At 42.8% G+C, this 14,228-nt stretch overlaps 1 protein-coding gene across 1 annotated transcript in view; it reads right to left on the bottom strand.

Moving 5' to 3' along the window:
• Positions 1–165: 165 nt before the first annotated feature.
• gpat2 (glycerol-3-phosphate acyltransferase 2, mitochondrial) overlaps positions 166–14,228 on the bottom strand; it is a 29,624-nt gene continuing 15,561 nt past the window's right edge. Inside the window, exons 12-22 of the mRNA XM_084551696.1 lie at positions 13,013–13,143; positions 12,822–12,892; positions 12,421–12,581; positions 12,207–12,310; positions 10,741–10,925; positions 9,664–9,741; positions 8,866–8,988; positions 3,020–3,140; positions 2,615–2,683; positions 2,165–2,220; positions 166–295 (exon numbers count right to left, since the gene is read on the bottom strand). Coding sequence (XP_084407822.1) covers positions 179–295; positions 2,165–2,220; positions 2,615–2,683; positions 3,020–3,140; positions 8,866–8,988; positions 9,664–9,741; positions 10,741–10,925; positions 12,207–12,310; positions 12,421–12,581; positions 12,822–12,892; positions 13,013–13,143 — 1,216 coding nt within the window. The 3' untranslated portion in view covers positions 166–178. The remainder of the gene's footprint in view (positions 296–2,164; positions 2,221–2,614; positions 2,684–3,019; positions 3,141–8,865; positions 8,989–9,663; positions 9,742–10,740; positions 10,926–12,206; positions 12,311–12,420; positions 12,582–12,821; positions 12,893–13,012; positions 13,144–14,228) is intronic.

The raw sequence follows: 14,228 nt of genomic DNA, 5'->3' as shown, positions 1-14,228 counted from the left end.
ATTGGAAACATCAAAACGCAATTAACCTAAAGGCACGAGCATCCCGGCTCAGCGTGCGCCTTCTTTTTTAACGGTGAACACAAGCTTATGAGACACTTAAACGGAGGATGAGGTCAGACTCCGCAACAAAATAAAGCCGAGCGTCGAGGTCTTGAGTCACGCTGCTCAGTTAAACACATTAATTGTAGAGGTACTGTGAGATGAAGCGGTTCAGTTTCTGCCTGTTCTCTGACAACTGGAACAAAGGACTAACGCCCAGGAAGACGCCTTCCTTCTGACGCTCCTCGGAAAGGACCTGAAATGGAAATACGGAACAAAGACACAGCAACGTTAGGACACTCACAAACACACACAATGCTTTTTTAGTTAAGCTTTTTGAAGACTGCGAGGCGTTTTCTTCTCTGTAGTGGCTTTCTGCACAAGGCCTCTTCAAAAAATGAAAAACAAAGCTTAAAACGTTACATAAATAACACCACCTAATTCACTAAGCAAGGTCTGAAGTAATGAGGCCAGAGAGTAGAGAGGCAAACATCAGACTGAGCCGTCCTCTCTTTTGTTAAACACTATCACACAACGTCTTGACACCTCAGAGGGGAACCTAGCTGTCGGATCCCAAACACGATCTTGACGAGGACCAGTTCCGACTGATAACCTTGATAATAAACTGATAATAACCGTCTCGTGGGGATCTCCGCAGACATATGGGTCAATGATGCTCTATTTTTAAAAGGCAGCGATTCCCAACCCGGAGTCTGATGAATGTGACTGATGGGAGACGACGCTGTGTCTACTTCACTGTGTTGAAAGGCTGAATTCCTAAAGGAGGGAGTTTGAGCAGAAACACTGATTTATATATATATGCACGAATAAAATAAAATTCTGTCTTTGCACTTCCTCCTTGAGTCTACCTTCCACATTTTTATTTATTTTTTTTTTACTTCAGGTCTCAGTTTGAGTCGCTGCCTATCGGCGAGGCCGCCCTCCTCTCTTTTCTTTTTTTTTTTTTCATTATTCTTTGCGGCTGTTTTGCAGAATCACTGCAGATGGAGATAACAGACGCTCATATTTCATCGACTTCCTCCTTGAGCTGCAGCGAAAAAAAAAAAATTAAAATAAAAAACTTTCACAAACTTGAAGACTGCAGCAGCTTGATAATCTGTCCCAGTAAACACAAAGCCTCTATCTGGTCTCATCATCTCCCCAGATTCTCGGCAGTGCAGTGTGCCACAGTGTTTTCATATCAGGTCATCTAACAACCCACTGGAGGGAAGGGAAATATGTCGCAGGGGATCCCTCAGAAAATAAGATGCCTTTCTTATATAACCCCAGCCAATTATGCAAACCATTTCCTTCAGCAATTCATCAGTGTAAAAAAAAAAAAAAAAAAACCCGATAGAAATATTATTCATAAGGCAGAAGAAAGTGCCCCTGCTACATCATAATGTTTTTAATCACTGAAGTCTTGTAAAGTTTTATTTATGGCTAAGGAGATTCATCTATATTAACAAATCATATTTTGAGTCCTGATGTGTTTTTCTTGTCCATGTATTTTCCTGCACAGCTTTTTAAATTCACTGTAATTTCCTGAAGCCTGAGTCCAAATGAAATCCTTCGTACTTGGAAGCAGAATGCGAGGAAATGTAAAATACACACACACACAGACAACAATAACGGCATTACAGGCTCGCACGACAACAGAGGTTCTTTAAGGACCCGAAATAAAATGAAATGTAAATCACTTTCGCTGCATCTTGAGAGGCTTTAACCCGCCTGTGCCAGTCTAATGTCTAATTTTAAATCACTTGTGTCCTTGGCCCACTGAATTCTCTTTATAGACTGACACTTCTGCCTCAAATGTGATTGGATATGGCCGACACCAGTCAAACAGAGTTTCTTTCTCGCTGCATCAAAGTCAGGCTGGATCCACGTTTAACGCTCGAGGATACTGCTAACATGAAACAAGAAAAAAGAAAATGCACATCGACTGATTATCGGTGATTGTGGGATTCGGTGCCACCTGGGAACGTGATTACAGCGTCAGGACTGAAGTTCCTGAGAGTTGGACTACGCCTAAACTTTCAGTCGTCCTGAGTGGAGCTCTTAATTCTCGGCAGACGGACAGATTTAGAGACAACGCTCGGAGAACACAGAGGCTGTCACTCACCCCCAGGTCTATTAGTGTTCTAACTGCGGTGCGCGCCGCCTCCTCTGAGCAGCACTCTGTGAGATACGGCACAAAAGACACACATGAATCAAAAGAACAGACAGATATCCAATATAGAAAAACCAGGTCGGGATAACAGAACAAAGCCATTACCAGGGGGAGCGTAATTTTTATACTGTGTATTATCCAAGGCTGCCATTTGTGTAGTTCCTGATTGTCTCGTGTGTTTTATCAACAAGAACAGAGCAGGTGATGTGAGGGAACTGCTCTGTTCTCGGCAGACGTCTCACAACGCGCACCGAATCAGTAGGAAGAAAAAAGGCGAGGTGACAAGCTTTTAAAGTTACGACACACAAAAGAAAAAGGAACAGAAGATCTTTTTGAGCGTGTGTGTGTTTTGGGGAGGTGGGGGGGAAGGAAGGAAGGAAGGAAGGATGTCAGGTTGTTCACCGTAGTGCTGCTTCTTCTGGTTTGCTGTGTCACAGAGATAGGAGTGTATCTGAGCCACAAACTCAGCCTCTGCAGCGGGAAAGACATGAAAATGGAGGCAATTACTTCGGCAAACAGAGGACAGTCTGCTGTGATAGCGTATGGAGCTTTCATGGTTCAGTGACGTGCTATTATATTGTATATTTGTAGCTGCGCGGGTTAGAAAATTGCTGCAAATAGCTTAGGCTGAGGGATAAATAGCAAAAATGAAGACCACCATATTTTCAACGCAAGAACTACTCCACTACTTTTCATTTTTTATCCGAGCCTGTTCAAAATCTAAGTTACTCGTTACCATATATGCCATGAGTTAGCCCTACACTAATGAAAGATGGCCACTGAACCTTGAACATAAGGCAAACATACCAGCCAGAGGTGCGTCCATGAGCTCCAGACCCTTGGCGGTCCAGCACAGCGCCCTCAGATGTCCGGCCAGCATACCGCAGAGAAAGAAGAGCATGTCCGGACACTGGCTTGGCTGACTTATCTGGGAGAGTAGACAGAGGTCAGAAAAAGGCGAAACCAGAGCGAAAGGAGTGAAATATTATTTTCCACAACAGTGAGCACATAGTTAAAACCCACTGTCAGGGGGATAAAGTACAGCTGCAGCAGGATTTAGGAGGTATAATACTCAAACTCCAGAGAGTTTTTAAGTTGACTCTGGGGCTTCAGCACTTATGTGGGCAACATACTTAAATCAAACTGATGTAAATTAAACCCTGCTGTTGCCACGTGTCTTCCCTGATTGGAAATGTGTAGCCGTGGCTTACATGTTATATGCATAAGTGTGCAGAAAAACCATAAATTAATCAACAGTTTTTACAATTTTCTACATTTCAGAATCACCCTGAAGACTCACAATGATTAAACATGTTTGGATTTACTTTGCGATCGAAACGAAACAAAGGGGGGATTGGATTTATATCTGCAGCCCTCAAACAGCCCTCACAGAGCCAGAGGACGTGTGTTTTTCGTTCGCCGTCCTGCTGAAAAACAAATGATGTCCCCGCTACGAGTAAACCAGATGGGATGGAGCGTCGCTGCAGGATGTTGTGGTAGCCATGCCGGTTAAGCATTGCCTTGAATTCCAAATAAGTCTCCAACGGTGTCGCCATCAAAGCCCCTTCCACCGCTTCACACCTCGTACTTAATGCTTCTCTGTGTTGTACAAAAAAAGTGGCTGAAACCACAAATCTCACACCTGGATTCAACGGACCGAGGTACAGATTTGTGTTTCTTGGCCGTGGCAGGTCTCCACGGCCTGATTCACACACTCCTCCTCCCAGGAGCTGATGGTGGGGTGTTTCTGACGCTTGAACTCCTGGAGGCTCGGCTGATTTCTGCTAAGCTTTAATGAACTTGTAATGTGGTAACCTGCAGCTGTCTTCTTGAGATTCATCAAAGCACTTGAAAATTTTTTTGAAGAGACTTTCTACGACTGACCTTCACGTCTTAAGTAATGATGGACTTCCGTTTTTCTCTACTTTGTGGAGCGGTTCTGTATAATATAGAACAAGAGAGCAGTCGAATAAGCCTCTGATGGTGTGAAACGTTAGACGAGAAAGTCAAGCGTTAACCTCCTGATGTATGTTTGATTCTCAACAGTGTGTAAAGCTGAAATTCAGGCAAATTACTATGAGAAACCAAAAATATAAACCACGGCAGCCAATCGAGTTCCTCTACAACAAACTGTCTAAGTCGTCCTGGCTTTCACGAGGGGACACGGTTATGCTGAAACACACACGTGGTGTAAAAACTTAACTGTAAGACAGAGATTCAGTCAGAAAAGTAAATTTTTTGCCGCATAATTGTCCCGTAAAGAAGTCCTTCATCCATTTTTCTATAAAGATCGTATTAACGGTTACATCTGGTAATGAAACAGGAGGTTCGTTAAAGCACTTTATAAAGAGTTTAACAACGTGTGTGGGGTCATTACAATCGTGCAATAAAGAAATATAGCAGAGTTTATATTGCAGAGTGCAGCTGGTCTTATAAAATTGTGCTCTGGTCATTACACAGTCATACAAACGCACTGTAAAGCCCTTGGTCTCAAGGGATGGCGGCTGTTACATCGTCACGTAGTTGTATAGGTACTCTGTACACTTTACTCCTGACAAAACGTGCGTTTAAAAATCAAGGTTTAATAAAGTGGTATTTTGCTCAGCTTGACATTTTTGAATAAAGTGTATCCAATTTATTAAATGGGCAATCGCCGTTTAGCCAGTGCGGCTAATTATTTCTGTGTTTAAATACTCATTATGTGCAGCACTTATGTACAGTCATTTAACTCGCTATACAGTACAGCAGAACTTTAAAATAAAAAAAACACCAGAGAGAGAAACGGGAAAGCAGTCAGAGGAATAATTATTAGTTGAGCTGTGTAAGCAGTGAAAACACATGATAATGAAAGAGGCAATACAGCTACTGTAGAAACCAGACCAGACAGGCTGCGTGGCAAAGAAACTACACCTAAGTTGAACACTGACCATCTTGTGACAATACAATGTTCTGCTGGGAAACTTTTGGACCTGGCATTCATTGGTGTGGATGTTACTTAGACATGTAGCACCCACCTAGACCAGACCAAGCACCCCCACCCCATAGCAATGACACTCCATGATGGCAGCAGCCAGATGCAACCGTTGCACAAACACACACAAAAAAACGGTTTAGGAATAACTCAAAAAAACATGAAGAACAGCACAAGGTGTTGATCTGGCCTCCAAATCCACTAGATCCCAAGCTGATCAAGTATCTGTGGGATGCACTACTAGAACAAGCCTGATCCCTCAACCCCGCACAAGGGAGACTTACACAATAATGTTATGCGTGATCGGTGTAACCCATAATACATCAGCTAACAGTGGGTGTCAGTGTATGTGTTGGCTGGCAGCAAAAAATGTGAAAGAAATCATCATTTGTCCAGTACGGGGTTTATTTTTCTCTGCTTCAGGGGATACTTACCTATTTATGATTCTTCTCAGCATCATAGCAACATAAATAAATAATGTACACAAACAAACAAATAAAAAAAAACAAAAAGGTAAGTGCCTCTGGAAAAACTAAACTCATGATTATTTTAAAGTTTAGATGTTAAAAATCTCTAAACCACGAGCCAAGACAACGCCAGACTTTTTTTTTTTTTCTTTCTTAAGCATTAAAGGGAGTTAGCCAAGACGCTAGGTGACGTTTATTTATCCAGGCAAACTCAAAAACAGGCAGAAGAGGAGGTACTTAGGGAATATTTTCCATTGTTCTGTATGGAGGTGTTTGCCGTTCTTGTTCAACACCTGAGCCGAGGGCAGCAGAGCAGAGGCGTCAGGTAGAAGGAGAAGGAGAAGAAGAAGAGTGAAAGCACTGACTGGATGAAGTTAAAAATGAATAAAGCTGAATAAACACTGGTGATGCTCGTCTTCAGCAGATGAAGCTGAAGTCAGAGAGAGGATTTTATACCAGCGTGGGTGTCAGTGGTTCCACTGGACCACTGACACTGTCAACTTGCTTGTGGCAAAGGTAGGCACAGGTAGTTTTCTCTGGTCACATGCAATGTTTACTGCATTTTGTACTAAAGCCAGGGCCTCGTATAGTGGCTGCATCTCCTGAAACTAGAACCGTGGACGGTGTATGAATTACAAAAAGAAGCATGAATAAAAAAAAAGAGGTAATGTTCACACTGAAAAGCTCCCCCCAAAAAAAATGTTCAGCTATTTCCAACGTCTACGTCAAAGAAAACATCCATATGAAAAGAAAAAGAAAAAGGACAGCACCACCTACACTTATGTTATATAACCGGTACCAATTCTCTATCAGCCGTGGCTCAGCAGGTGGAGCCGGTCGTCCAGGTCCACGAATCCTCTTGAACAAAACCTCAGTTACCACCGACGTAGAGGCAGTTCCCATGTGTACTTCTATTATTCATGTTGTTTACAATGAGGGACAGTCTGTCCTTTGGGGACAAGAACGACTCTCTATCACGTAAATCTTTAAATTTAGGGTGAAAAGTTGGTCTAAGGTTATGGTAAAGTAGGATTAGTGGTTTAGGGGGTTATAATTAATTTAAATTTCTATAGGAAAATGTTAATATCTACAGAGGCAATGGAGCTACAACTGTGTCTTTCTACTGTGTGTGTGTGTGTGTGTGTGTGTGTGTGTGTGTGTGTGTGTGTGTGTGTGTGTGTGTGTGTGTGTGTGTGTGTGTGTGTGAATGGGTGAGTGGGAGGGAAAGGGTAAAGCGGTTTGGATATAACTGCAGTCCATTTAACAGTTGATACCTGAAAATGATCTGATATGAACAAAAAAAATAGATAGATAAAAAACTGAAAACCAAAATGTTCCATCATTAGTGATATCTGAGAGCAGCGTGTGGACGGACCTCGCTTTTTCCATTTGTGCGTCACGTTTCAGCAGAACGCTGACCTCGCAGTTTTACCCATTTATTGCTGCAATATTGATTTTTGTTTGGCTCTGCTCAAAAAAAATAAATAAAAATAAAACTTCCCTGTCCCTGAGCTAATAATGGCCCTTAGAGACCCAAGGATACCAGCATGAATGTAATTTAAAAACGTTGAAAAGAAGTCTTGTATACCGGCTTGAATGAGTACCAAATATAAATGTGTATATATCTATATACAGAGATATACAAGAGATAGGTCATGGGCACAAATGACAGCATATACACCGATCAGGCATAACATTATGACCACCCTCCTAAGATTTTAGGTCTCCCTTGTGCCTCCAAAACAGTTATGACTCATCAGAGAATGGACATGGGTCTTCTGAGGGTGTCCTGTGGTGTCTGGCAACAGGATGTTGTTAGTGAGAGTCTTTGGGTCCTATGGGTTGAGGAGAGCGTCCTCTGTGGATCATCCCACAGATACTTGATCAGTTTGGGATCTAGTGAATTTGGAGGTCGGGTCAACACCTTGTGCTGTTTTTCATGTTTTTTTGAGTTGTTCCTAAACATTTTTTTATTGTGCGTGTGTCTGCATCTTGCTGGAGATGGCTGCTGCCATCAAGGAGAGTCATCGCTATGGGGTGGGGGTGTCTGGTCTGGTCTTAGGTGGGTGCTACATGTCTAAGTAACATCCACATGAATGAATGCCAGGTCCAAAAGTTTCCCAGCAGAACACTGACTTGTCACAAGGTGGTCAATGTTATTCACTTCTCCTGTCAGTGGTTTTAATGATGTGACTTCTATTGCTTCCTACACATTAGAAAGGATTCAATAAATACTATGACATTAGTGTCAACAGTGTCACATCTGCTGCTGTATGTTGTAGACCTTGTTAGAGACACAATCCTAATCCTACAGCAGGGATAGCTCCTCACATGGCGAATAATAATAATAACAGCCAAAAAGTGAACGATGAATCCACTGACTAACGTTTCTTTCTGCTGGGAGACCTTGTTTTCCGGGATAAATGTGAATGTTACTATGACGCATGCCACCCACTTAATCCGAGTAAACCCCCCAATGGCAACAGCATCCCTTATGGCAGCACGAGCACATCATCCTCCCCCGCAAAACTGATGTGCTCCACCACACCCCAAAAGTTGCTCAGGAACAGCTCAAGGCACATGACAAAGAGTCTGAGGCATTAGCCCAGTGTGTAAATCCCCAAATCCCCAATCCAATCGAGCATACGATGGATACTCAGGAACAAACCTGATCCAGAGAGGCTCCACACTGCCCCACACACAGGACCCAGAGGCAGCACACAGGGCTCCTGCACAATATTATGCAGTAGGTTTAGTGGCCTTGCTGTACACTATGTCTTTCACTCTCAGTGTGCTGACATCTTAGCTCTGTGTAGTCACACTTAAACGTGTCATGACGCCCAAAATGATCACGTCAAAGTCACTCACACAGAATCTTTGACTGCACGTTTGAGCTTTGGCTGTTTGGTCCCTCTGGAAGAAGATTAGCTGCCTCGTGCTGCTGTGAAAAACCTCATGTAATAGTCATAACAGCGGGACTTCTTTAAAAGCTGACACATACTTCTAATCGGCATGCAACATACATGACTCATCTTTGCAGGTGCTTTTGTAATGGAGATTTTGATGCTTCAAAGGTTTGTTTGTACATGCCGTGAAGGCAGTCACCTTGAGTGCAATCTTCTATAGGCTGCACTAGCATGGGACATTTGTCTACCTTCGTGCTTCTCTAATGCACGTCAAGAAGCTTTTGGGGGTCAAGTATTGTTCTTCTGTACCTTGTAGGAGCGCTGTCCCTGGTCCTCGCAGTCAGAGTCGCTGCGATCAGGGTCGTCAGTGGTGGTCCAGGTCAGAGCACCGTCATCCTTCCAGAAATCACAGAGAGGAACGTCTCTGGGGATCTGCACACGACGGAGGGAGTAATGTATAGAAACTTCACACTGTTCAACTTTAAAGACTTCGTTTAGGTGTTAAAATTCAATGACATTACTATTACTGAATTTATAGATAAAAGTGCTGTTACACTGGACTTCATTATATTGAAAGGAGTGTTTAATTTTTCTCCTTCCCCTACATATTTTAATAGTAGTGCTCTTGAAATTTAATGTGGTCCAGTACAGCTGGAGAGAAGTGGTTAAAGATGCAGCTTGAGCATGCACCTAACCCACAAATTGCTCCCCGGGCGCGGGCCCCTTGCTCCGACTGCACACACTACTGCTTGGACAAATTGATGGGTCAAAGAGCAGGGACATAATATTATTGTTTTATTATTACAACAATATTGCTGACTCTGGCCTCCGTCTACAATTAAAATAACACCGTCTTAAAAACCTTTATGGCAGAACAGTTGGACTGGACTGCAGTATATCAAAGAGGCCTGTAAAGTTTCAACTAAGTGTTTAAAATATAATAAAGCCCTAACAAATAAAAACTACTGTGTAAAAAGTTGCAGGTAGCATTAAAAATGCATTTGTAGATAAAACAAGATCAAGTAGATTTTGGAATTGCATTATCTTCAGGAAATATTAAGTTCAAAAACAGTACTGATAAATTATGTAGAGCAACACGTTTCTTACTTCCTCCATGATCAGGATACCGCAGCGCACCAGGCTGTCAATGGCATCCAGGGCAAAACTATGGGACGACTGACAAGGCTGGAGAGAAAGAGAAAGAGAGAGTAAAGCGGTGCAGGACTAGACGCCAGTGTGAACCATTTTTACTTGTGCGCTCGTCAGTCTGGCTCGCTAGTCTACTTCCTGCTTCTCTTTCAACAATGGCAACTGAAACTTTCGTCAAAATTTCGCCGGAGACGAGTCATACAAATGTTTCTATCTCCGAACCTCCTCATTTAAACTTTCCTCAATGTTTTCTATCTTTATTGATGCAAAACAATAAATTTGAAAATTGCAAAGACGGAGAAGCAGCCGAAAATACTCAAGCTCAAATACACTACTACCAAGCGGACTAATGCATCGCTGTGACACGTTGTTACATGTCTGGGGAAGTGCACGTCACGCTACGGCGTTGGGGTCTGCATAGGGGGTCTGGGCTGTTGCCGTAGCTACGACGTCAAACTGACGCAGAAGCCTAAACCGCCAATAAGAGAGCAAACAACAGCAAGCTTAATGCTGAAACAAGGTTGAAGGCACAGACAGCTTCAGTCCATCACGTATCTAAGAAGTACACTAGTAAGACAGCTGACAGAGAGCACACAATGTGTAGTAGAGATGTAGCACTGATCTTAGAAGGAGAATGGGAGGAGGGCCGGCAGGTGGATGAGAGCAGGAGAGATAGTTTTCGGTGAGAAATGGGGGGGGGGGGGGGAGAAACGTAGCTGCAAGGAGAAGAGGCAAGAAGAAAGAGGAGCTGCCGAAATGAAAGGTGGGCAAACAGAAAGGAATAGTATTTCTGGCTCGGTTTCAGAGCCCTTGAAGTCAGTCTGATGGAGCACGTACATCCACAACCACGCACACACAGATACACAATACACACACACACATACAATACGAAACCCCTCTCTGCCCGAGACAGAGGCAGCAGAGCAGGATGAATGGCTGTTCAGCTCCATTAAACATCCATTGAATGAGATACACTGTGTGTGTGTGGGTGTGTGTGTGTGTGTGTGTGTGTGCGTGATATGAGTTCAGACTCACTGGCATGAAGCCCGGAGGCAGAAGATGGCAGAGCTGCAAGGCTCGCTCACTCAACTCGGACTGGCAGAGCACCACGTCAAACTCCAGGCCACCTTTGCCCTCGTCCCCCTCCGCGACGTCACTCCTCACTCTGCTGCTGATGCCGCTGAGAGCGACATCGCACAGCATGGCCGACACCGCACACGCTAGCAGAGAAAGAAAACACTCCAAGATTTCATTGCTTGAGAAAACAGGGGTCTATTTCTTCCAGTAAAATATGTCAAGATGTTACAGTTTGGTTGAAATGTGTTGGGAAACTGGACACAGTCTTTTTGGTTGATGAGTATGATCTAGGATTTCCTCCATTTACACAAGTGTTATCTCTTTATTTATACTTGTAATCCCTATTATCCTCCTTTCATGTGCTGGTGGGAAAGTCCTGACATCCAGATTATTTATGTCCCTAAACAGTCCAGCATTCACAAACCTGGAGGACAAGGCTCGGCTGGAGAGATTCGAGCTTGTGTATCGCAAAATTAACTTCACACGTCTGAAAATACTTATATATATATATACATATATATATACAGTAGCTGACGTAACTTACTTTTTCAAGTATGAATATAATACGCAGAGGCTTTCAGGAGTACAAAGCCCACTGCCCACCTGCTTCACTTCCTATACAACCAAAACAGGTCAATAATAATGAATCATACAGGAGAAGTAGCTTCCTGCACTTCAAAACACCTTATTTTTTACCTCCACCGACGATGCTAAAATGGAGCTACAGTATCTGCGGCTCCAACACGGTCTGCATAACAGCATGATAAAATTATATTTAGTGAAGAAGTTACTCTGGGCTGAAGGATGAGCTGATATAAGACACTGGTAAACGTATGGAATCTAGATGTTTCATGATTACCACATTATTATTAGATTATTATTTATATAATATGCTTTATGTTGTATGCCGAACACTGAGAAATTAACACTGATACTGTGGGATATGTTCAATTCCAATATGTTTTAAATTAGGCTGTATGCCCATCTACAACCCTGACCTCCACAGTCTCATTTGCTGCCTGCTTAAATTAGGTAATATCTTTTTACTGCATTGGAAACAAACTGTGAGAATGAATAATCAACTTGTACGCTTTTTAATTTCTAGGGATACCGGGCTAATGGCGCAGACACAAATCAGAAGAGCGTAATGAACAGGAAACCAGCTGAAACCAGTTTAAGAAATTTAGTGCCCGTTTTTGAAAGTGTAAAAACAAAACTTCATTCCCTAAACCTCAAGAATATTGAGTTCTCACGATTTGAAATGTCACATTTCAAGCTGATTTTCCAGACTGACACGCCAAGAGTTGGAGACACTGCCAAGGCCTCCCACGAAAAATAAGGTGCCTCGAGAACACAGGGTGACGACGGTGGTGGTGGTGGTGATATTTAAGCTTAAATGTTATAGGGAAGCTCCGTTAGCTCACCCCCAACGGCTTCCAATATGAAGGTGTGAGTGACAGTCTGAGCCTGGAGGGCGAGGTGAAGTGTGGCAACGAGAGAAGGACGGGGCAAAACGAGAGGGTCCATCCTAAAAGATAAGAAGAGAGACGTAAACCGAACGGAAGAAAGAAATGTTATTGAAGAGAAGGGGTTCATTGAAAGTGAAATGTAGTTCTGTTATTTTATTTTTTGACCAACCTGGATGGTGCTGTAGCTATGATGAGGTGAGGGGCAAGCAGAGAGAGGGAATAGTGGACAACGTCCGCTAAACTTCCCCCAAAGCCGACATCTTTGTTCCTGAACAAGATTTCCTCTGTGAGCCAAGCCACGTCACGACACAGGACAGATGCACGCACACCCTGCGGAGGGGGTTTAATTCCAAAAAATCAGACATAAGCATTAACCATCTGGTGACATTAGTTAGAGAATGGTTGGTGTGACTCAGAAAATCACTGTCACACTCTACTACACCAGCAGAAAAATAAAACAATTCTGTTTACGAGCCTTTTGGAGTATTGATGGGGCAGATTTTTAACAGCAGCTGCACCAAAGGGAAATTTGCACGGCATACACACCGACACAAGAGATGATACTTGTACCTTGGAGTGTCTGTACAGCAAAAGACTGGACACAAGACTGGTGGACATCACAGCCGAGGAGGAACTTGCAGCTACGACGACACACACACACATACATATTGAGATAATGCGACGCAATTTGCATGTCATTAAAATAAAGGCTTATAAAGATTCATTTACGATTCAGCAGGGGTACATAATCCTAGACTTACAGAAGATGAGGTGGAGGATAATAGCAGTGCTGAGGTTTCTGTCTGGATGACTTGGCTTTTCAAGTTCAAACGCATAATGAGAAGAAGGCAGGAGCCACGACATCTTCCTCTGCCCAAACACGCAGTCGCTTCTTAAAAAGGAAACAAGTGAGATGAGGAGGACTTTTATTTTAGGGTGTCTCAATAATTTTAAAATCAAACTGCTTTTTTTTTTTTTTTTGGTCATGGTGGAAAATAGCAAATCAGTGAAAGACTCAACCATTAAAATTGGCTTTGTTAGTCTACACCAGCTGTTCTTTTTGTTGTATTTCCGACAAAGCAGCTGTTCAACGAGCGCTTGTGGAGTATTAAACCACGCTCGCCGTTACCATGGCATCAGCTGTCATCAACCGCAACTCAAATCTGAAGGAATTACAACTTGAACGAAGAACAAAATCAATTTGTGAACTTAAAGAAAAGATGCGTTGTTTCCATTTAAACGCAGGAAAATTTAATTCATGGGATCTGCGTAACAAATCATGTGTAACAGTAGAAGTGTTACTTGTTCCGTCTGGAGGAAAATACATAAAATGTCTTTATGCGAGTGTACCACAGAGAATGTTGCAGTAATGAAGCAAGGCTGAGAATATGACACCTTTCTGAGTATAAAAGGAATTCACTAGTAGGCACCGTAAGTGCACAAAATAGCAAGCGTGTCGCTCCAAAAGTGGAGGTTGTGCGACACTTTTTTATGCCTGCTTATTTAGGGATATGTGTGAGAGAGTGATATTTCTGGCTTTGCATGTGTGTGCGATACATATGCAGAAGCTTATGTGAGAGAGCGAATCAAATCTGGATTTGTTAACGCACGACGCTTACCAAGAATAAATAAACTGTACTGTCTCCACCTTTGTGATGAGATATTTTTCATTGCAGCATTACACGGCAACAAAAAGCCGCTTCAGACGCTGAAACCTCAGCCGCCAGGGACAATCAGAATAAGAGCGCACGGCAAAGACACAATCTAAGTGCCGGAGCATTATAATGATGTACATACGCACAGAAAACTGCCATCTCTTTTACTCTGGCACATTATTTTCTGCACCCTTCTCTCCTCGGAAGAATTAAATGTATGATCGGAGGAGCCACTTTTCCCGTCAGAAGCCAAAGTAGAGACCGAGCGAGGATGTTATTCTCTTTCTGTTATCTTTTTTTTTTTCATTGGCAGACTGTGTAA

Source organism: Chelon labrosus (genome assembly GCF_963514085.1).
Source record: "Chelon labrosus genome assembly, chromosome: 9".
Classification (NCBI taxonomy): Eukaryota; Metazoa; Chordata; class Actinopteri; order Mugiliformes; family Mugilidae; genus Chelon; species Chelon labrosus.
This window is presented reverse-complemented; position numbering and strand designations above follow the sequence as displayed.